This window comes from Orbicella faveolata, unplaced genomic scaffold (genome assembly GCF_042242905.1).
Source record: "Orbicella faveolata isolate gen_17 unplaced genomic scaffold, um_ofav_v1 contig_2, whole genome shotgun sequence".
NCBI lineage: Eukaryota > Metazoa > Cnidaria > Anthozoa > Scleractinia > Merulinidae > Orbicella > Orbicella faveolata.
The window spans coordinates 11287501-11312111 of record NW_028301547.1 but is presented as its reverse complement, the minus strand read 5'-3'; the positions used below and the strand labels follow the sequence as shown (position 1 = coordinate 11312111).

General features: G+C 39.6%; 1 protein-coding gene across 2 annotated transcripts in view; it reads left to right on the top strand.

Annotated features, from left to right (window-relative positions):
- Positions 1–553: 553 nt before the first annotated feature.
- LOC110048790 (uncharacterized) overlaps positions 554–24611 on the top strand; it is a 30332-nt gene continuing 6274 nt past the window's right edge. Inside the window, exons 1-18 of one of the 2 annotated variants that reach the window (XM_089289577.1) lie at positions 554–643; positions 2565–2741; positions 3474–3504; positions 4014–4130; positions 5880–6009; positions 6398–6463; positions 7933–7998; positions 9044–9225; positions 10115–10173; positions 11788–11861; positions 13723–13833; positions 15162–15208; positions 15308–15512; positions 15912–15976; positions 20069–20113; positions 20579–20690; positions 23265–23423; positions 23530–23583. In XM_089289577.1, the coding sequence (XP_089145703.1) occupies positions 2660–2741; positions 3474–3504; positions 4014–4130; positions 5880–6009; positions 6398–6463; positions 7933–7998; positions 9044–9225; positions 10115–10173; positions 11788–11861; positions 13723–13833; positions 15162–15208; positions 15308–15512; positions 15912–15976; positions 20069–20113; positions 20579–20690; positions 23265–23423; positions 23530–23583 (1605 nt within the window). In that variant the 5' untranslated portion in view covers positions 554–643; positions 2565–2659. Of the gene's footprint in view, positions 644–2564; positions 2742–3473; positions 3505–4013; positions 4131–5879; positions 6010–6397; positions 6464–7932; positions 7999–9043; positions 9226–10114; positions 10174–11787; positions 11862–13722; positions 13834–15161; positions 15209–15307; positions 15513–15911; positions 15977–20068; positions 20114–20578; positions 20691–23264; positions 23424–23529; positions 23584–24611 lie in introns of those variants that run through there. The other variant, XM_089289576.1, reaches the window with a different exon arrangement.

Here is a 24611-nt window from a genome sequence, read left to right as displayed (position 1 = left end):
ATCGATCAACAAGCACTGATTATCTCCATAGATCTGGCATTAAGAAAACATTGCCATATTGATTCTCAATGCTACTTAGTTATTGTTAGCGATTGAAATGGACGTGTAATTAAAAACAACAAAGGAAATCACAAAAAACAAACCCTTTAATTTCTGACTGTTCGATCTGTATCGTAAAGGATGATTTTGGTTTACCATATGTTGCCAACGTTAACAATGGACAAAGGGACTTGAGATCTCAGATAAAATGACAAAAATAAGCTGTTAAATCGTAAAAATAACCTGTGTGCCAACCAATGTTTGTGATGGAACCTGATCTAAAGCCAGGGTAATAGGTGGGTTTTAGCGTTTTTGGTAACTAGCGACTCGTACAAAGACAGAAGAAAAAGAAGCTAGTTGACACTTGATCAATGCGTCGTGTTCTTTTTTAATGTGATAGAAAAGGTTCTAAACGCCCCCATCTCGTCGACATTTACTGATAACTAGCCTGGCCGGAGACAGCTCAGGTGGATTTTTTTTTAAATTTAAAGTTTCATTTCGGTGACATGAAATCCGCAGCAACGATTCAGTGCGTCGCGCTTAAAGAATGTGGAGACGATTTTCAATTCAAGCGAATCTTCTGCGTACAGAGAAAATTCCAAAGGTAAGTACTGCGGATATGAGGATATTATACCTGTTAACAGATGGACGCAAATAACAATTTTAAATTTTATCAAATTTCACTGGCGAACGGTTTTGTAGGTGATATGCTTAATCTGCTGTCGCTTCAAATTTTTAATGGGAAATGGAATAGAGATTCTCATTAAACTGTTGCAGCTACAAAAGCAGATGTAAGCTGTGGTGTTAATCTTGAAAATCTCACGACGCGAAAAGAGCAGCTTTGAGTAAACAGCTAGCTTTTCAAGGATCTCGCCCCACCCAAGCACGCACTTACATTCAAAATAAACAAAGTCGTTATATTAACCTTCTTCGCGTTGCTCCCTAAAAACCATGGGTTGTTGGACAGTTTGTTTGCAGTGTTTCGGTTTGTGCGTTTGTTTCTTTGCCTTCCATGGATCGTTTGCAACTTTATAAACATTTAGTGATATGCGGGTTACAAACAGTTCGTCTTTACAACCGTACTCCAAATACACTTGTAGACACAATTCAGAACTTGTTTACGACATTTTGCTACGATTTTTTAATTTGAGAATCTTACGCTTTCGTGACAAATCTTCAACATAACAATTGTGATATCCTTAAGAAATAAAAACGAAAACTGAGAGTTGAAAAGTAAACGAAAAAGAAGCAATCAGATGTGAATAAGATATTCACTAGCTCAGCACTAGGTGGGGCAGTAGGATGGAAAAATATTTGGCTCGAGGTCACTTGTGGACCGAGAACAAGAGCCAACCATTTCCTTTTTCGCCTAGACATGTTAATGAACAATAAATTATTATCCCACTTGAATTTCTGAGCTTGATTTCACGGGGTACAAAGTCGAGAACATACACTCAGCAAGGTTTCGGCGTCATCTTACTATTGGGTTAAGCATGAGTTGTTCTTCAAACTGTCATTCATATAGATAAATATTTATCAACGAATGAAAAATTTCAAAATTTTGATTGAGGTGTCACGATCCTAAGCTAAGAGCTAAGCGACACTTGGTATCAAAGGAATCCGTAACTCATCTGTTAGGTAATCCTAATTAATCCTATAGGTTCCAAGAAGGTACACTTCATTTGGTAGGTATTGCTTACACTCATCTTCGCATGCTTGTTTTATTCAAATGTTATGCACATACGAATTTAGATTTGTTCGTTTCTTCATCAGATATGAATATGAATGAAAAGAAATTAATTCCATCTGAATTAAACGCGTCGTCGTTACATTGCTTCATGGAACAAACAGAACAAGCCTCTGTGTTTCTTGTTCCTTGCGTCCGTTATTCCTCCTCCAAAAAGATTATGTAGATGCATCTTCCACCTACTGCGATGCCAGCCTTCACACATCTTGGCTGGGTGATGGGGGAGGGGTGCGTGCTCGAAAACCATTTACACTGAATGCTAATAAGGTGATGACAGGCATGTCACGAACTCCTGTCACAGGCTGGACCACACTCAATGCTATAGACAAATTATCGGATTAACTAATTTTCTGTTGATTTGGATTAGGAGTTATTACCTTGTATTCTACTTCTAATCTTGATTTGCATGTCAAACGAGACAAAATTTCATGTCTCCTTTCATGAAAGTGAGCCGTCTCAAATGTCCAATGACAGCGCATCTTTTCGCGGGTTTGAACTCTGCTCAGCTCTCATCGACTTTCAATTTGGCTCGTCATTGTGATCATGGAAATGATTTAGTAACTCAATCGATTTTACACTTTCATTTTTTTTGCTATGAATGCTTCTATTTCAGTCAATTCTTTCTCTTTCGAGCTTCCCTCAAGCATTGCTGCTTGATTTAAAATTGCTCAATAATATTTTGACTATTTCAGGCTCTCTAATCAAAATGGTTCTCATTCTTACCGTCACACGAATCAGAATTTCTTTGTCACAGAGATTTCTATCTTTAATTTGGCAGCCGCAGAAACAGGGGACTGTGATCTGGAAAGATATGACAGCTTAGCTGAACTTCCCGAGGAAGGAGATCTCTATCAGGAGTTTCTCGAAGAAACAATGCTTCCAATCTTGGAATTTATTGATGAAAATATAATTGGAGGCAAGACAAGATTTGAAGGGCCTTACGGCGAAAGAAGAGGTATGGCTGTAGACAGATACAGTTAATATTTTTCAACAAATTCAGTTTCCGTTAAGTTCTCGAAATAACCTTTCCGAAACATTCTGGTAAAATGTACCCCTTGCTGTGTTAATCAAGATGTACTCTTAGTACGAATCGCGTACTCTCGGTCTTTAATCACTTTGGCTTCCTTGAAGGAGTTGCCCGTGATTTCCCCTAGGGGCCGATAACACGACCTGGACCGGCTAAAACCGTGCCAAAATCATTTCTGCGCAATTCTGCACGGTAGAAAGAGCTAAAAATAAAATAATGCCTGCGGGCTGGACTGAAAGACATTGACAAACCGAACTAGCCAGCTCATGTAAGTAATCGCCCACATGCCTACTAAAGTTTACATGTGTGTAAATTTGGAGACATGCCATAAGTTAAGTTCATGGACAAATAAAAGCTTATAATTACTCACTGGGACTCGACGTAGGGAGAGAAAAACAAACAGCCTAATTAAATTAACTCTTTGTTAACCCACGATGTACATTCAGGCTTAAAGTCTGGTTATGAATTGCATTGAAATTCTCGCAACTGTCAAAAGGTATCTTCCCCTTCTTTAGGCGAAGAATCATTTCCCGGATAACACTCTTCTTAGCCCTGGGCTAATTTTTGGAATTCTGGTGTAGGATAAGAATCTTAAAAGGTAATGTATCCCTAAATAGTTTCTGTATCTTATTTATCTATTTTTTTTTTTTATCCTATTAGTTATTTACTGCGATTACACGGCTTCAGGCAAGTAAGTAGGTTTAATAATACCATACAGAGTAAGTGGATCTTAATAACACTGTACAGTCCAGGGAAGCTATGTAATACTAATAGAATACAAATTCAATACTCACTAAGGCACACTGATGATTGAAGGGGCCATGAATTGCTCATTGTAAACTGAGAATGTATTTCTTTGAGTTGTAATGCTACTTGTTTGTAATGCGCTTCAATCCTTGTCGGTCTAGACAATTCTTGTTCAGTGTTTGGTATCTCATTACTCACTTTGTTTAGGAATTTTGTACAAAGGAAAGAGATAACTTGACACACCATCGTGACAAAACAATTTTAGAAGAACAGCTAGCGCATCTGATAACGTTTGCTCCATGTAGGGATAGGTTCTGACTGGATGGAGTAAAAGATTGATTTTTATCTCGTTTCAGAGAAGGTAGCTTTATGGAATGGAAATCACATGACGTGTCAGTTGTTACAGTAAATGAGGCTTTTCTTACTAAACAGGTGTGATATTTTTGTCACCAGACCTCTCAGTTGCATTGAAAACTACATTCGGGACTATGTGTACCCCTTTTACGCCAACACTCATACAACAACAAGTGTGACGTCACGGCAGACGACAACTTTCAGACAGGAGGCACGGTAAGGCATTTGTACGGAACAAACCATTCTCTGAGAATTGAACCAGTTGAATGAGCAAAAACCGTAATGGTAATAATGAAACCAGCTTATTTTAGTTTCCTCCCATGCACTCGGCTAAAGAGCTTGCTGACTTACACGACGTATTCATAGCGTCCTAGACTTGCCACAAAAGTCGCGAGATTTAGAGGTCGACTTGTTTCACCTGCAGGAATATGAATCAGAGCGTAAATTTTTTGGCGCGAAAAACATGATGTATGGGTTATTGACCAAGTGTGAGGTCAAGATGGCTGGATATTGGCCAAGTTCTTTGTTTGCGTGTTTATGGACCGAGACGGAGTCGAGGTCCATAAACTCGCAAAAAAAGAACGGGGCCAATATCCAGCCATCTTGACCGAACAAGCTTGGTCAATAAAGGATTTATTATATGGCTTTCGGGGAAATTTTTTTGCGGAACACGGCGGGTAGTCCCGAGCGGGCAAGACAGCTCCATCTTGCCCGCTCGGGTAGCCAATCACAGCGCAGGATTTGATTCATCTTGCCCGCTCACGGAGCTAGCCATATAATAATGACGTTTCTAACTTTTCATGTGCTCCGCGCGCGATCGTCGCGAAATTAGAAAATGATTTCCATCAAAACGTTTACAAGTACTGCTCCCTAACTCAAATAACCTTATTTGTGTACATTGCAGTATGTAGCCAGCAGACAAACGGCAAAAGCTGTTCCATAGATTAACGCCTCCTGGAAATACAAAACCGTGTTTAAACCGATCGGGAATTGTTCGTTTTTGTTTAGATTAACCTGCGATCGACCAGAGAGCTGCCTGACAAACGGCTATAGACTTATGTACATCTAGCTTATACTGACAAGAATCCGAATTAACTAAAGTAGACGGAATTAGTCGGGGAGAACTTTAATTCTGTAAAGCTTTCCTGATTAAATAACGTTGAGAATCGAAGTCGCAACGAACGGCGGAGAATAAAAGCACTGTTCCCAAAAGTACTTCATCGATCGACGAGTGCTTTCAACACGATATTATAAAAGTCGGTAAAACGGCCGATGCAAATTTGCTGCGATGCCCTTTCTTTGTAGAGAAGAAACTTGGTCATTCACTAAATCAACTAAAACTTCAGCAATTACACAAACTGCAGGAACGGCTCTGTTCTTCTTGGAGAGGTCCAAACTTGATTCTCTCAAACGATCAGGATCACGCAGGAGCTCAGATCGCGTCTGTAAGTAAACAAACACGTATTGGTCGGATAAATAGCCTCATGTTCCAGTGCTTTTCCCTGTCCTTTTTTCAAAGACTTGAAATTAAGTTGGATAGACCATATTAAAATGCTTCCATAAAATTCATATCCTTAAGTATATCCGAGAACAAAAGCTATACACGAAAAAGATTTTTTTATAGTACTTTCCAACAGCGAAACCAAGAGGCCAGGGAAGAATTATTGGAAAGGACTTTTAGAAAGTCTAATAGCATCCCAAAATGACTTGAAAATTGCTGATGGATGTTCATTGAAAAATTAAAGTGAACAATGCCTTTGTGGTTTCTTAACTTACCAGCCAGTGCTTCCCTCGTACTGTAGTTATCACTCATCTCCATCACTTGCTTTCATTCAAGCTCATTCCGTTGACAACTGACTCATTTATGCAATCAAGGTTTGCCCGTCTCAGGTCCAGTTGCCTCAGTCCCCTGTCTAAGTACAAATCAAAACAATCAAACTTGACAAACTGCGATGTTTATTACAGGGATATCATCAAACAATGCGTAAACGCTGGAAAAGACGATGTGGTTGTGTTCACAGGAAGCGGAACGACGGGGGCCATCCACAAATTAATCCACGCTCTACAATTAACAGGAAAAGTAGTGGAAAAATCTGTGAGTATTACAAACAATCTTTGCTTCAACAAATAGGTCATTCAAGACACTTTATTGATCGTTTTAAGATGTCTCTGAAGCGATGATCGTGGGAGGCTCGGTGACCTCATGGTTAGTACTAATCTCGAATCCAGATCGAGCGGCCTGGGTTCGAGCCCTGGTCGGAGACATTGTATTGTGTTCTTGATCAAAACATTTTACTTTCACAAAGCCTATCTCCATTCAAAGTTAATGCTGGTGGCACCCCTGCGATGGACTAGCATCCCATCTAAAGGGGAGTAGAAATACTCCTAGTCGCTTCATGTTACAGAAACCGAAGATAAGCGATCCAGTATTTGTGGTGACTAAGATAATCTCCATCAATTCAATACGTTTGTTACTTTTTCAGGTTGTGTTTGTTGGGCCATTTGAACACCACTCAAATATCTTACCTTGGAAAGAAACAGGAACAAAGGTAGTTCTATAATAATGGTAACAACTGCATGATCATAGAGCGGTTTTAAAAGTGAGTGTCGAAAGTAATCAGGCAATTACTTTGGTTTAGGTTTCGGTTTTGGTTTTACTATGGTTTGAGATTGGCTAAGTTAGTCTAATTGGTTACTAGTTGGTTTGGTTTGGTTTTAAGGTGGCCGAACACAGTTTTCGCGCTCGCTTTTGCTGATGCAATTCTGCACGCGCACGAGGATTGCAAAAAAACAAACATGCCGTCAATAGAGCGATCATTTTATTTACTCGACACCCGCAGTATTTGTGCTATTTTCCCCTATAATTGAACGCAGTGTATTGATGGCTTTAGTCTTTTATCACAAATATATGTTAGAAAAGGTAAAGATGGAAAGAACTCAGCAATTCTCAGCTTTTTCTTTGTTACCGAAAGAACCAAGTTAAATGCAGCGCATGCGTAGTAAGTCAAAAAATTGCGATTTAATGAAAATTTGCACTCTCGGAAATAGGCCTTTTTCTCGAGAACCACTCATTAGAATTTCACGAAATTTGGCACGAAAATACTTTAGGAAATAAGTAACTGGAGTATCGAAAATAATTGAACTTTAACAAAGGAAACTCTAGATATTCCAGTAAACCTTCAACAAGGGATAATTAAAGATCTCTCTGTTAAATTATTAGCAAAATGGTGTTAACTTGTGAGAATCGTTACAAGCTTGTTGCATGCAAATTATAAAGAAAATCTAATGACTAGATTTTATACAAATAAACAAAACCGATTTTAAAGGCCTGTTTATTTTTATTCGTGTTGCCATGGCAACGGCACATAAGTCAGCTTAACCATCAAAAAACCAAAGTTTGTGTTGTTAACTTGCTTGCTGCCATTTTTGGCGACCGAGAGATCAAGGGTTTTAGAGAAAAAGGTGAATGAAACACAGGTATCAAAAACTGTGTTCAGCCACCTTAAGACACTCAATCGCAAAGCGCTCTAAAACCCGATAGTACAGTATTTGTTTGAGCGGTGCTGAGTAGGGTCCTTGGGATACATGTCGACTACACCACCGCTGAAATGTCAGTTATTGACCCGATAGCCTCACATTTATTCGATGTGATATTAAAATAATGGTATACTCCACGTAGTTATCTACATTCAGCATGTTAGAGTCTTATCGATTACGAACGTAACATTTCATGGAGCTATTCAAATGCTGTGCTAAAAATTGAACTACAATCAATAGTAAGCTGACTACAGTAATAATTGATTAACTAGCTGTCTTTACGAGGCGAAACAAGCAACATTTTTCAAGTTGGCAATGTCAGTCACTCGTGCAAAATCAAATGCAATGGCATCACTGGTAAGCTGTAAGTCCAGAGTATCATGCTTCAGTGATAACTGAATAACTACCATTGTGCTGTATAAGAATGATCGTTTGGTTGCCATTACTGTGTCGAGCTGTGTTGTCATCGTTGTCGTTGTAGATCGTCAGAATACAGGATAATAACCAAGGAACAGTCAATATGAGGATGCTGGAGGCCAAACTTAGGGTAACATTCAATTACGTGATCATTTTTGTGGTAGTTTCAAAATTTAGCAGTGTTTCATACAATGCCCTTTCACCCCTCGCTTGCTGCTCAGCACCGGTTCAATATTTGCTAAGAGAAGATATTTTGAAACTACTTGGACAAATTTTTTTCTATCCTTGATACGTTTTCGTTTTTCAGGCCATTTCATTAGTTTCAATGATCACCACAGTGTGTATCCGGGTACCAAGAAACGATTCTAAAGCCATATTCAGATTAATATAAGTCACGTTTATAATCTTTAATTATCACTTTAAGCGCCATTGAGGTAAAAATAACAGTTACTGTTACTAAGGCTTAGTCCACATTTAAATGTTTATTTGTACACCATTGTTTAACCATTGCTTTTTATTAACCGAATAGAACGCGTCAGTATAAAGAAAGGGACTGTCTGACATGTTCCACTGATTGGCTTTTTGGCTTGATTCACTCCAAAAGTAAGATTATTTTTCAGCGAATCGTTGAGATTTTCTTCCAGTGCTATTTTCTGAAACTCATGGGAGTTAAGTTCCCCTGAACCACCAGTTAATTGTCACCTTAATTGAAGCGCATTTACTGAATCATTCAAATCCCTTTAGGTTGCTTGAAGTAATTGATAGGAATATGTTTGACGACTGTCGCCGGCTAATGTCAGGCGGTCAGCCATTTTCCAAACATAAATCTGCTGTTCAGTCGTAATTGACGTCAGTAATTTCATTTCAAATTGTATTCTCTTGCCGTAGTCATGGCGATTCTCTTTTTTTACGTCAATCTGTTAACTACATGATATTTAACACGAGCTTATTAGAAAGGAAAAGAGGTACTTACGGGGGGTACCCTCGGGGACTACCCTCACTTTCCACTGTACGTGAGTTGGAATCTCGCTTGGGAGAATTTCATTTCCTTTTTTCGTTCGTATGTTGTATGCTCATACTTCCTTAGCCTTGCTAGTTATGTCTCTATTTAATCATTCTCAATTCTTTTCTAAAAAAGCGAACTCTTTTCAGTGATGTTGCTGCTTTCTTAACAGAAATACCGTTTAGCAGAGTACGACATGTACGTGGCGTTTTCAGCAGCTTCAAATGTGACTGGAATCCTGACAGACACTGTGGCTGTAGCTGAACTGTGTCACAAATATGGCGCCTTATCTTTCTGGGATTATGCCACAGCCGGTCCGTACCTCAACATCGACATGAACCCAACACAGAATGGGTGAGAAACCTTCCATTTCAATAGACAGGTCTGTAGGTGACTGGCTTCAACCGAAAAAAAAAAAAAATCAAAAACTCAGGTCTGGCCAGTCACAAAGCGCAAAAAGGGCTGACAATAAATCCACGCCACAGGTGCTAAACGCGGAAAACACAGGTGTTTTTTTTCAAATTTCAATTGTGAATTGTTTTGAGATGACTGAATCACTGATGTGTGTGTACGATTGGATACACTGAAACTACAGAAACTGCATGAAAATTTGAATTGGTCACAAAATTTGACCAGGAAAGCAGCAAACCACAAATCACTCCAATAAGGCGTATCTCAGTTCGTATAGTGTGATCGTCCGGGTGAGGCTAGTTCTGAAAAGAACTGTTGTTGGTGACTGACGTTTCGACAACCTGAGCGGAAGTCATCTTCAGAGTCAAGTGAATAGTGTTTGTCAGTCGATGAAGTTATAAGCCGGGTCCGTTGAACGTGATTGGTCAGTTTAGCTATGATGGTATTGGCTGAAAGACTCGTGTAAAGTTTGTCATCAGTCCTGGGTATACCCCATACCCCTGGGTTCAAACCATTTACTATGAAGTGCATCTCAGTTCGGCAATTATATTACCATTATTCATTTTTATTATCACGGGAAAGTCATGTACAAGTTCACTATCAGCTTACTTTACCAGTGAGGCGTCTGTATTCGACCTTTGATTACATCATTTTATATTGTTTACCCTGTCCTGATATCAAAGACAAGAGACTATCATGGAATGCTCTGATTGTTAGGAGTGTTAAACCCTTGAATGTTGATATATCAAGCCAATTCAAATGATCAGTTTGAGCACTGGTGGAGTGAAAAAGTACTCTTGAGCCAATTAACTTACTTATTTCTTTCTTTTAGCTACAAAGATGCTGTTTTCCTTTCCCCTCACAAGTTTGTTGGGGGACCTGGGACTCCTGGTATGATCTTACCTCATATATTGTTAGCATTATCACAATTAAGACGGATTCCTCTCAAAGTTCGAGCAATAAGGGCAAAAATTATTTACTGAAAATCTACTCATAGCACGGTAACTTTTAGAATACTATTTAAAACAACTCTTTTAGTTCATTTCTCTAAGTGACTCCGCGATTGAGTTCTCAAGCATTCTCGAGAAAGTTAATGTCAAACCTCGTAAGATCGCTTAAAGCGTGTGTTATTGTGTTTTTAACTAACGCGAAACGTCTGTTCGAATTGAAATATGGATAATTTCAAGTTCAATTCTCTCGCGGGGTCAGCTTGAGAGCTTCAGTCTCGATAAGTTCTTCTTAGCGGAGCTCCGGCGGCCTGAAAGGCCGCCAAGCGGAGCTCCATACTCATATAAGAAAGAAAAGGAAACCCATGAGTTGATTTTCTCATGGTTATCATGGCTAGCGGTATTGCTCGTGGGCGCGTACGCACGACGGCGACGGTGACGGCGACGACGACGGAGTCGCGCAACATGGCGGCCATACTCCAAATAATAGGTGAACAGTGATACGCATCCTTGCTTTACCGTGAACTTCTTTGATATTGGACATCCATGTTATGATCAATTGACATCTGTCAAGACAAGGTATCCACTGACCAGTATCATGTGACCATATCGCGGGCTCAAGTTTACAGCTCATCGAGGTCACGCGTTTTCTTGATGTTGACCGCTGACCAAACGCTGGTTTTCGATTGGATTGCGGGCCCATGACAGGTTGTTGAAAACAGGGCAGGATTGTTCGGAAGGCGGTTAACGCTAACCCAGGATTAAAAGGTAACCGAATTATAACCTTTTCTTCTATACAAATGTTTTTTCCTGCTTTCTTTTGGCTATATGGTGATCATTAAAACTCAAAACAGATGGCCAAACAATATACAGAAAACCTCACTGCAAAGTTGAAAACTCAAATCAAAATTCTACCTTTTCCTGGGTTAGCTTACTCGGGCTCTGAACAACCCGGCCTAGGAGCTACGCTTTTAGGCTGGCCTAAATCTATATATTAACTGTATTCAAAATATTACCATGCCATGAGGTTTTTTTGGTGACTTAATTTTTGCCATATTGCTCGAATGTTCTACGAAAATCATCTTAATAGCTAACTATCCTCGACCATATGCGAGAAACAGCCAAATCAGCCCTCAGCATCACCCATGCACATTCTTATGAAACCGCGAGAGAAAAACTTAAAGATTTCCTTCACAATCACATTTCCCTAACTTTCATTAAGGATTGACACATATTTAACAAATTCGGAAGTGTCTAGTGTATATCACTGCAGTCTTGCTATTCTAAACATTACACTTCTGTCACATTTTTCTAAGGCTATCAACAGTGAGTGATCGTCATTTTTTAATGCACAGATATTGAAACTACATAAGTTAAAGTAACAACAATAATCCATGAAAAACTTGGATCTCAAGTAAAATCAAAGACTGGAGGAAACGGTATTCTTCTATTGCTCACCGTGTTTTACACAAAGCAACTTGTAGCCTTTTCAAACATATTAACCTAATAAACGATGGCTAAAATGTGTTGTTTAAGTGTTTTCAAATATATTTCTTAGGTTTGCTTATCGCCAAAAAGAAACTCTTCCGAAATCCCGTGCCCGGCGGATGTGGCGGCGGGACAGTTATCTTTGTAAGTTCAATACTTAGCAACTGTAAGACCGTTTTACCTTTTCTGAACAGATTTTTTTATGTGCCGCGTTTGCGAAATATAAAATAGGCTAGACTCAAGTATCGTATGCATAAGTGTTGAATTAACCTGATCTGACGTTACCTCAATACCCAACCCATTACACTGACAACTGCTTTCAGTGATAATTGTTCGACTTGTTCATCAAGAAGGTCACTCCAAAGCTTACCTTTTTGTCTTCACCTATAGCAAGTAAACATTGAGCTTTTTTACTCACCGAAGTTTCAGCCTGTAAAGTGCCTGCTATCCTGAAGACTTCAGAAGCCAACTTCAGAGGCCGCCATTATGAAACTGCCAGGCGAAATTGCGAGAAGAAGAAAACCCTTCAACTGTCTTTGCATCCGTCACAAGGTCAGCAAAATGTATTTTTTTCCAAGCGATTATCCACTTCGTTATCTTAACTGCTATCATTTTCGGAGTTTGGAGCAAGTTTGGCTCAAACAAATATGGCTTTAGAGCAGCCATAACCCAGAGTGGTAGTTAAAAGGCTTGCCGAAAGCCATTTGGACAAAATCTCTTGGACGGAATGACGTCATGAAAACGCGGCCTGGCTGTTGATCACTGTTCAAAATGGCGGCAACAATGTCGAATTTTGGGTTTCTTTGGAGACAAACTGAGTTTCATGAGGAAAAGCTGCACTATAGAGGCTGAAACCTCAGTGAGTGGCTAAACTTACTGCGAGGTTTTTATTAGCTTTGACAAAAAATACACATTTTTTGGAGTGATCTTCTCCTTTAAACATATGCCACTTGACATTTTGTCACTTTTGCGATGTATGAAGTCACCTCAGAATTGACGAAAAAAAATAAAATAATAACAATTGTTTTCTAATGTAGAAAAAACATTACAATGCTGAATTAAGACCTAGTATGCGGAGCTGACGGGATTTCGTGGCGAGTATTTTGCTGCTCCGTTCTCGTGAGATATTCCGCCGCTGAAAGAATCCTGAAACAAGAGCGGCATTCGCGTACGCTATATAGGCACAAAAATGACACCGGCATCACCGGATACAGGCTAAATTTGTAAAGAGGTGCCATCGGTGAGGTAGCCTCTATAATAGTTCAGTAGTAACTATTTCAAAGTTGAAATTGTGAGAGTTATTAGGCTCTTGGGTTAGGGAACAAGTTCTCGGGTTTCTATGACACTAGCATACCATACCGACAATACGCACTTAAACATTATAAAGCTTCTGTTTAATCGAGGAAGACAAATTAAGCTTCCACTACTTGTCCTTTGTAGTTAAATTTTGCAACAAAAGTATTGGTTAAATAGAGGATCCGAAGATGTTTCCATCATACATCAACAAATTTAAGTACAGTTTAAGAGTCAAAAATGAAATCAGTGAAGTCATCAATATCTTTACAAGTGAGGATATGGAAAATACGCCACCCGAATCCCGGATGTAGTTTCGTATGAATTTTACAAGTGGTGTATTTTCCAGTAAAGATCGGCGGACATGAGGGGACTACTCCCTGCGACTAGTCCCTGCAACAAGTCGTGGAGACAAGTCCCATCGTGTGAACTGGCCATTTGTGCTTCAAAATCTAGTCGCAGGGACCAACTTTGGTCCCTGCCACTAGTCCCACGAATTCAAACCAGTTTGAATTTTTGGGACGAGTCCCTGCGACTTGTTCCTCAACACGCTTCATGTGAACTGTTCCATGGTGGGGCAGTCCCTGCGACCAGTCCCTTCGCGTAAACTCTTCAGGGGAATAGTCGTAGGGACTAGTCGCCTCATGTGTGCCGACCTTAAAGCACGCGTGTATATACTTGATAATAACGACTTTTTCGTAATCTTACGCAGGTGACACGTGACACGCATTTGTATCTAAAAGACATCGAAGAAAGAGAAGAAGGTGGAACACCAGCTATTGTGGAGTCAATACGGGCTGGTATGGTCTTCCAACTTAAACAGGTAAGATATGGATGGCAGGAGGCAGTTAGTGCGAGCTGGTATGGTCTTGTACGTCTGTTAATCAGATCGGATATAAATATATTACGTATTGAGCGTTTCAGCTATATTGCACCCCGGGTATTGCAACAGCCTTTTATGGAGCCTATCAGCCAAACAACTAAAAAACGCGACTGCTATATCCAAACACCTCATCATCCGTTTTTGAAATGCATTGTATTTAAAAAGCGGCTTTCAGTTAAATAAGGATTGACTGCTAGTCAAGCCTTTTTCTTGCTATAATCAGAGATCTAACTCCTCCTCCTACCAGGGATTAAGGTTATCCGTCCACGTCGCGATAACTGCTCTTTAATCGTACTTACGAATTGTTATGATTAGTTTTATCGTTAACTTACTTAAACACGAAGGCGCGCTATAAAAGAGCATAAGCTCCTCCCTTTAATTTTGAATTCACTCAAAAATTGCTTGCTTCACGCTCTGACAGTATTCTACAATACCCACTGACATCGGACTTGACATAACAAATACAGTTGAAGCCCGCTATTTCCAACTTGCAGGGTAAACGAAAAATTGTTCGAAATAGTGGGAGTTCCAAATAGCCGATAGGAAATAACTGAAGAGCAAAACCAAGGAAAATGGTTTTGAGTTCGAAATAACGGAAATTCGAAATAACCGAGTTCGAATAAGCCGGGTCCAACTGCAGAAGAATTATTCGCATAGACATTGCGAACAGTGGAACAATATCACTTTATAATCCTCTTGTAAACATGATTTCTTGAAATAGAGACAAGTAGAGACACCAAAGACACTTTAATTCACTTACAGCTTACATTTCGTGTATTCAAATCACCTGCCATTTTGAATTTGACCCTCGCACGTCAACTGTGACTGACAAATGAGCCTTAGTCTTCCCAGGGAAGACTCCTTATATAGCGCGCCTTCGTGTTTAAGTTGATAAACTAGTTTTTGGATCTTTTGGAGTTAAAAGTTAGTTGCTGTAAGTAACATAGTAAACCTTCCTGTTCTATTTCTCTCGGATAAAGATCATAGCCAGTGATTTCAGTCCCAAGATAGTTCTGATGAAAACATAGCTTTTGATATGGAAAATATACCCCTTAGAATCTTTATTTCACAATTAAATCTAGTTACGTGTTGGTTATAAATATTAACCATTATATTAAATGTGAATATTAAAATCAATATTTACGAGCTGGTATATGTTCTTCCTACTCTAGTAAAATACTATAGTAGAGTCAGTATCGATTACAACAAGTTGACTGACAAATGCAAATCCTGGGTGAACTAATCAGTGGTAGCTTGTGTCTTTCCAGGCTGTTGGAGACCGTGTTATTGAAGAAAGAGAAGACGAATTATGCAGGTTGGTTAAAAGCATGTGTCATGTAAAATACAACTCGGCGTTGTTTATTAAACTTAAAATCAATCTGATGGTCTATTTTTTTTTAATCCAACTTTACAGACATGCCTTTCAAGTATGGCACAAAAATCCAAACATTACTATTTTGGGGAACCACAGGGCTCGTCGTCTGCCGATATTTTCTATGCTAATTCATCATCAGGACAGCGGAAAGTTTTTACATCATAACTTTGTTTCTGTGCTGCTGAATGATCTCTATGGCATCCAGGCTCGAGGAGGATGCGCATGCGCAGGACCCTACGCACAGGTAACCGAAGTGCTTGCGTCAGTATCGTATCTCGTGACTTTCGTTCCTTACTGCGCAAACTTGAACGAGCGATCCTCGAGAGTTCCGTTGTTAGATCGGTATTTTCGGACTTCCAATCGGAACTTTCCAGGGTCACTCACTTCACGATGGACTGCATGGTCAAGGGGAAGGAAGAGTCTGGGGACGAAAGTGTGATTGCATGGAATTGAAAAGTCCGCCGTTATTCGTGGTCCTAGGCCTCTCTGAGATAAGAGAACAGGCGCGTTCTTTAAACATGTAGTACTAATTCTATCTAGCGCAGCGGTTACTTGTCACACGAACAACGTGCTTGTTTTACCTGTTAGTTGTACTTGTTGTAGGAAATTACATTATATAACCATTTACTTAACTATTTCGCAGGATCTTCTGGGAATAAACGAGACCATAGCAAGAAAATTTACATGGTTTCTTGAATCTCACGAGAAGTAAGTTCAAATGATATTAACTCTGTTTTTTTTTAAATTCATTTATCCATTTATTCATTTAAAGTGCAGCTAACCCCCTAATTTTTTTTTCGCTAAAACGAATCCACTTGTTATTCGAAGCATTTGGGCGAAAAAAGTTTTGAATTTGATTGAATCCTCGATTTCCTATGCCCTTTCAAAGTCGCGCTTGAAGTGTTACACGACCGTGTTTTAGGAAGTCTGGGGCGGTGGTTGCTGATGACGTCTACCCAGGAACCAAACACAATGCCGCCTCAGTTAGACTGTTCACAGTCCCCTATTTTTCCGTGAGATGGTAGATGTCGATCGTTGAGCTCGACGGTCCGCCATCTTGATCTCTTGATGCGAACGAAACTGGAGAGAGTACAAAATGCCCCGTGGGTAGGGGTGATGGAGGACGGAAAAAATATGGAGACTGTAACAGCTTCACTCTGTCTCGTGTTCAAGGGGCGCGGCCGCCGGTTTGGCGCCTCCGTTAATCAAATCAATTAACAATCTCCTCTCCTGAGAAAAAGCCTGTCAAATCAGGGATGATGATATAAATTCATGTTACTGTGTTGTGAATTTCGAAACATTTTGAAGGTTTACTAAGTTGCGTCGAATGAATGCGGGACGGAAGAACTCTTCTCTGACTCCAAAAAAAGCGGCAAAGCCCGCAGAGAATTCCAATTATTCAGATGCGTGCCGTCTTTGTGGCATTAACTGTAAAATTTCAGTCGGAAATAAGAACAACCAACGGAGCTTTCAGCCATTTCCTTCGCCAAAACGAAACTTTGATATATTAAACTCTTGCCAAAACCAGTTGGAAGAACCGCCAAAACATCTTTTCCTTCGAGTAAACGAGAAACGGCCTCCTTTTGCTCGCGCTTTAACACCAATCCTCCAAGACAAGAAGCAGACAGACGATCGAAATCAGAACATTCTCCAGAAAATTCTCTTGAAATCGATGCCATTTTGGCCTGAGCCGCGAAGTGATGAATGTCAGTTTCTGTCACTCAAGTTGCCAACGATCTGCTACGCTCTGATGAACTCTATTGTCCCTTCGACCAATCAGGTGTTGCCGTTGCTGGAGCAACTAACGCAGCGAACACCAGACAGAGGGAAGCTGTTACAGTCTCCCTATTTTTTCCGCCCCGTCACCCCCACGCTATTAACCCCACCGCCACTACCCACGGGCATTTTGTACTCTCCCCAGTTTCGCTCGCATCAAGAGAGCAAGATGGCCGCCCATCGAACTCAACGATCGACATCTACGATCTCTCGGAAAAATAGGGGACTGTGAACAGTCTACGCCTCAGTCAGCTCTCTGCATTTGCTCGTGAAAATGGAAAGCAAAACTAATCGTTCAAATATATTTTGGGGCTAAAACGTCCAAGTGTTGTTTCAGAATCAGTTCTTTTTCGTCACTGGAGTCAGAGTTAAGTTTCGATTCGGAAGACTCCGAAATAAACCTCGATCGTGCACGTTCGACAACTGTGAACTCGCTGCTTATTAGAGCTTTGAGAACAATTTGCAATATTTCAAGCAACGACTGGGAAGATTTCTTTGCGGACGAGCTGCTTGCATATTAGGCACGGAAAGCTAGATACAAAGTGGAGGAGCAGGCAAACGAGAAGCAGGAAAGAAAACTCAAGGACTGCTTTGGATGGCAATTTCGTTACCTAAACACAAGACTCCCACGCGTGTTTTTACCCGTTTACATTTGTCCTCAGCGAGAATATATTTTGTCAAGGTATGGTTGTTCTAAATCCAGTTTTTGTTTTACTTTCTGGAATGCTTCATGTTTATAAGAGCGACGTATGTGTTGCAGTTTTCGAGACTTAATTACCTCCAAAACACTGGCTTTGATCGATTGAAAATCGTAGAATTGTTTGGACCTGTATTTTTGAAGTTGCGGGAAGCGAGGTGGAAGGAAACATTTCATACAATTACCGATTTCACATTGTCACACGTTTTAAGTCGTAACTCCAAATAACCAATGTAAATTTTTTTCAAAGTTTGCAGTGAAATTCGTCGTATAAGCGAAAAGGATGTGTTTCCTAAGCGGTCCGAAGATAATGTTACGCGGTCATATTTTCGACACTATTGCACAGAATGTTTGTCGCATTGCTGATTTCCAAACCTTCGAAACACTCTGTGAGTCTAACAATTTTGTTATCATGTGATTCTAAAGGATTAATCTTCGACTTTTATCTAAATCGAAAGAGAAATAAGAGTTGGTTGGCGGCGTACAGTTGCGAGCTATTTACATATCAGTATATTTGGTCGTAACGCTCCTTGTCTGATTGATCACACAACTTTGCCGGCTGTGTTATAAATACTGCGGGATTAGAAGATATAGGTTTTCGGTAGTATTTCTACAAATTGCTGGTTGGCTTTAAGCAGAAAATTTTGAAAATAGTGTTTGAAATTCTGCGGAACAAATTCCGACAGTACTTCCAGTGAGAGGTCTTCAATGGTTCTCACAGTCAGTTCGCTTGTTTCGGTTCGACGAAATCAACCGTCGTTTACGTCTTCAATTTTCGCTTTACTCTCAACGTATTTTTTTGTGAATCACGACTCCACCGTTCTAGATTTGTTTACTAAATTGAGTTCATTCAAATGCCGCGCTTCATTCATCAGGTTAAGTGTTCTTTTATTAGCGTGTGTGATCACACCTTCGTTTGCTGCGAGCCTGATTGAAAACAACGGCGCTCTTTCAAAACTAAAAAGTCACACCTCTTTTATAAAGTGCCGCGCGCTCGACTGAAAACAGTTGAGTCAAAATCTGGACGCTCTGCGAACACTAAAAAAATTGAAAAAGAATAACTTCCATGACGATTGCCAGGTTTCAGAGAAAGATTTATACGCGCAAAAACAGAAATTCGGCCACACAGTTTTCACTCTAACCACCGCGCGGTCGACTTAATAAAAAGCAGAAAAGTTATAACGCCGTACGAATGACAGACAACGAATGTTTTCAGCAGCATACCTATTAAAACGAGTCGGAATTAGAATAAAAAGGGATTTAAACCGGGGGTTGCATTTAGAGAGACGTGGTCCGAATGCGACACATGTGGATAATTAGTTTTTGAATTGTGATCACCTCGATGCGCACAGCGGCGGTCAATTTTGCCTTAGGGTACACCAGTGAGAATTGACTTTACGAGAGAAAAAAATTACGCTGCCCACCCCCAAGTGCAGCTTAATTGTTATGCCGAAAGTTTTGCGAAGAACGGCGACGATTTTGGCTTGGCTTCGGACGAAGTCCCTCAGGGCTACCAAGAACAAAAGGCTATTCATTTTTGCTGAAAGTGAGATGTTGAGCCGGAACAATAGACCATTTCTTGATACGTTTATTGTACCAGTGACCGATCATCGCTAGTAAATTGCAAAGTATATCTTTCTTTAAATCTGGGATATTGCTGCAACAGCCGATAGCACTTCTGGAAGGCGTTTCTGCGCACTTTTCGAATGTGTATTGCACCATCCTGAAGGAAATGAGAGGACGTGAGATATTCAACCTTCCGGGGTAGACGTCACAAGAGCCGCTCGACCCGTTCTCCTCAAACTCGGTCGTGAAACAAATGGCGGTGTTTTGGAGCTATTTCGAGATTTCGTCGGGGTACAGAAAATCAAGGATTTAACCGAATCCAATAATTTTTTCGCAGAATTATTTCAAATTACAAGTAAATTCGTTTTAGCAAAAAATAAAAAATAAAAAAAAATTGGGGGGGGGGGGTTAGGTGCACTTTAACTATTTATTTATTTATTTGTTTATTCATTTTCTAACGTAATATCCCACTTAAAGAAACCTTAAATGAAAAATACAAAATACATTGTTTATTCACAGCCTCCATATGCTGATATTTCAACCTACGCCCATGTAGATCATTATGTACAATTACTGGTTTCTTCATCAGTGTTGATATGGGCTTCTCCAAGAGTGATAAGCAATACAAATTTCTTAAAGCAACGATTTGTCAAATCAGTATGATTTCATGTTAAAAGCAATTTCAAATAATGAATCGCATTTTTTGATTGCAAATATTTTTATTTCTTCACAAATTGCTGAATAGCTACTTTATCTTGCAGTGAAGATGTAGAGGTATCATGTAAGGAACCTTTGGAAGTAATGAAGTAGGCAAACATTTTTTAATGTAAACAAAATACGTCTGAAGATTTATTTACAGTTGACGTAATGATACTGACCATAATTAAATAATGCCCGCGAATTCATTTATGCCGGGGACAACGTCATATAAATTCCATGTTAATTGATCAAATTTTAGCGACCTTTATTTGGTAGCGTCCCGTAAATGTACTCGGTTTTTTGGGCTTTGTTGCTGCTTTTGAAGATTAAATTTCTCTACTAGTAATCGCAAAAACGGTTCAATGTTTACAAAGATATACAAAAGCTACGATAGATAATCATATTTGGAATAAACGTTTCTAAAATTACAATGGTGACGGTCGCTCATAAACAAAATGGAGGAGTGGTCATTTTGGAAGAAGGGTGCGTGAAACTGTCGAATTAGTCACAATTTATTCTATAATAAACTGGTTGCCGGGCACTGCTAATTCAAGTTGCTGAATTGTTTTCAGACCAGGCTTTGCTAGAATCAATCTCCCTTACTTCATGGATGACGTAACAGTTCACTTTGTGTTAGAAGCAGTCGACATGGTAGCCACACATGGCTGGAAATTACTACCACAGGTAAAGATTAAGAATCAGTTTTAACGCTTACTTTGTTCAATCAAGCACAATCAATTCCAGTTCTGAGATAACAAACTCATGATAGCTTATTTCAATCCCTATAAGGAACATTCACCTTAGTGCCCGATCGAGCAACAAAAATTTTAACTCTGAATATTGAAAAGGCACGACACGATTAACTGTCCCTTTGTATTAAGGTGCCACTGAAACGAAATTTTCGTACTCTCTTTTATTAGCCCAATTTGTAATTTCAAACGTGCTTAAAATAATGGTGAACTTTATTTCTGTCAAATCCTAACGGAAAGTGCTTTTTTTAGCTGCTGAAATCGACTTTTTGGAGCAAAACTGTGTCCGGGCTCTGGAACCGAGTTTAAGGACCTTATGACGTCACTGGTTGTATTCACGCAAGAAGCGCTATAGATTCTCTCTTGTTTTCACTTGATTTATTCAAGTTTATTCTTCATATTGTCGATACCTGCTAGCTTTCTACCTTGTAATTTCTGTCCAGTCTTGACAGGAAATACATATCATGAACGTTGGAGGGCGCCAAAGAGTGTAGATTCACCAAAATAAATGCTACAGATTAGAACAGCTCAGTTACTTTTCGAACATCTTGAGTACTCGATTGGAGATTTCGAAGACGAGTGTGGCAACTTTTATATCACGTCCTAAAGCCTAAACACGATATTTCGTCGTCTGTTTTCAGCCTGGTTCTGAAATTTGGATTCTCACGTTTATCTAAGGTCTATTACACAAGGTTCGAATATATCCTCGGCAACTTTACTGTAGAAAAAGCCGTAAGCGCATCAGCCATCCGCACAATCACGAAGTTATTAACGGTCCACAAGCTTTGAGTCGAGTACTTCTTTGCACAAAGAGGGCATCTTTTTATGATACTAATAAGTGAGAGTTCTTGTGGTAGACAAAATGTATCTTTGAAAATTGTTATCCGCAGCAGGGTTTGCTTTATCGCCGCATAAGTATCAGTGTAAACAAAGCGGGAATTTCGCTTCCCTTTTACACGTATCTCCCAATTGCAATATTTCACGGTCGATGGATTACTTTGAGTTCTTTAGCACATACTTATGTCTATGATCTTCATTTAATAGTATCCAAATTCAAAGCAATTCGTTAAAACGTCACTAGTTTACACTGCTTTCGAAGGTTTATTAAACAGAATTTGAACTAATTTGCATATATCACCTTTCGCCGCCGACATTGTCACGCTTTCTCTCGTTTCCTGAAAACATACCTGTAGGGTCATGGCAGCTTAGTTTACCTTTATAGTTTAAATTCGCTCCCTCATATAAAAGAAGAGGGTTTCTTAAATTGTTGCTGTTTTGATAACTTGTAAGATGTAGCAGATACAACTGGACTAAAGGTCACTGTAGCACAATCTTGTCCGCGGTGAAACTCACAAAGCGTCCGGTTTCCTCGAAGCGTTGTTGCTGCGATTCGTGCAGTAGCAATCCGGATAATATTTTCAAAAGCCGCTTTCTCTTGTTTTCATGTCTTTTTTACTTTATGAGTGTAGATATTGTTTAACTGAGTGGTGGCCATTTCACCAAGAGTCCCGATCATTTTGCGATCTAAGAACTCCCACTCGTTTGCTTGCTTACATAAAATATCCTGCAAATATCCAATTAAATAGACTGAAAAGCCCCAGGATCGACTCTCCACCTCTTCATGTCTAAGGCTACTGTTATTATCTGCTTTACAGCTCTGAGATGTCCTTAAGATGTTTTTTGGGGGGTTTCGAACAGTATTCTTTTCTCCCATAATCATTCTAAATTTTCAGCGCGGCATGAGAGTAATACAACCAGTGACGTCACTAGGTTGTTTTGGCCGCGCCAAGATGGCCGCCAATTTTGGGCTTAACCAGCCAACTTCGAACGGCTGAAAAAGCAGTTTTCGTTTACCGTATGCGAAAAAAAAAGTCTGCAGTGTTTCCAAGTAAGGTTGAAACTTTATTACTAAGCAAAAATCTCACATACGAAAATTTCGTTTCAGTGGCACTTTAAATACAATATTTTTGTGTGACGCGGGTCTAGAAACTCAAATTTTACAAAGAATGTACAGGTGTATTGGCTCGTTACTACTCTTGTCTCCTTCAATACTATATCCAAAGAGCTATAAATTTTCATCAATTTTCTAAATTTCATAAGCTCCTACGTTTGGAGTCAATCCTCCGTGGGAAAAAAGATGGCGACTGGTACATTAATTTACCCATGATTCTAACCCCAGAACAACGCTCATTAAAACGTACAGAAAGGTTCTAACATCTTCAAACCTAACATACACAGTGTCGTTAGTACGGGACAAATACTGCAAAAATATGGCTTTCCTTGTGCCTAACGGGCTGCATTAAATTCTCATGTCTGTGGTAAAATGTACAGCCGCCATCTTTTTTCCCAACGGAGGATTCTATTTTACATGATGCCTTCTCTACGCGTAGTCGTGTGATAATAAGGGAAAATGTAACCTATGACGTCAGCAAAGATTCTGCTGTACCATGTGCTTCTCCACTTTGTTAGTGTTTCAGTCTGAATGAATTGTTCTTCTTTTCGTCCTTAGTACCGGTTTGATCCACACACGGGGGCCTGGGAAAACAGATATTTCACTGAGAAAAAAACGAGTCCTCTCTACAGTCTTCATGACGTCATTTATGACGAAATTGGACTCGTTATAACAAACAGCACGGGAAGACCCCACGATTATGACATCAAACTTGACGTAAGTTGGTAAAACAGCACGTCTCCGACAACAAACTCATATCAGTCCTTTACAATGCATTTCATGCTGGTTATATTTGATTTTTTCCTTCTTGTTATGATTTCAGGAAATCACCCAGTCTGCAAGTAGAGTCTTGAAAGAGGCGGTTGAGTTAAATAAGGTTTGCTATTGACTCAATGTTATGCTAAGAACAGTTGGAAGTTTTTACTCACTTTAGCTGAGCAACAACTTCTAAGTAAAATTAATTAAATTAAGTAAAATTAACCTCTACTTCAGTTTTGTTCTGATCTAATTCGAGTTAAAAGAAATTCCCGTTTGGCGATGAACTTCCTTCTTGGATATTTGCCAGTGTGCTTTTCTTGTCATAAGCTGAGTGAATGTTGCTGAGTGAATGTCACTAAATGTCACTTTTTACCATATCATAACTCGGGAACTCCTGAAGCTAACAGAATTATACTTTTCCAAAAGTGTAAACGAAACACCGACGTTTCTTTGACAGCCATGCGTGGACAATCTTTCCAACCAAGGTGGCGAACTTTGGAATTGAAAATGTCAAGGATAAGATGAAGGATAAGAAAGTTAATCCCCATTGTGGGCCTTATTCCCAAGATAATTCATCTCAAGTTATTTTAAGACGAGGTAACCAGTTCAGTTCCTCCGCGAATAATGTTACCACGTGCATTGTGTGCATGTTTTCGTGCAGGATGACAATGCGTGTAAAGTCGCTTGGGCCTCTAGGCCACTCTGCGACTTCCGAAACCGGGTGTGATCTAAAGATAGCTTGAGGTATTACCTTGACAATAAGGTCTATTTGAGAGACTTTTCATCTTCTCTTCACCGAGGCTAGTAACCAGCTAACAGCGAAAGTCAAAATGCAATTCTTAAAATACTTCAAATTATTTTACAAAACAGTTCTAAGAAAATACGTGCGCTGATTGGTTGAAAATCGTGTTTCTATTAAACAATTTGATTATTCGCTCTCGATTTCTATCGCGTGATAGTTGACGAGGAGGCAGCCCGAGTCAACTATAACGCGATAGAAATCGAGAGCGAATAATCTAATTGGTTTAGTATAAATCTACGAGTTGTTCAAAACTTTATCTAAATCCTCTTCAAAGACACTTCGAAAACGCCAAGAAGAGGCCGTCATTTAATTAACAAGGGCTCACTGCTACGCTACTCACTATC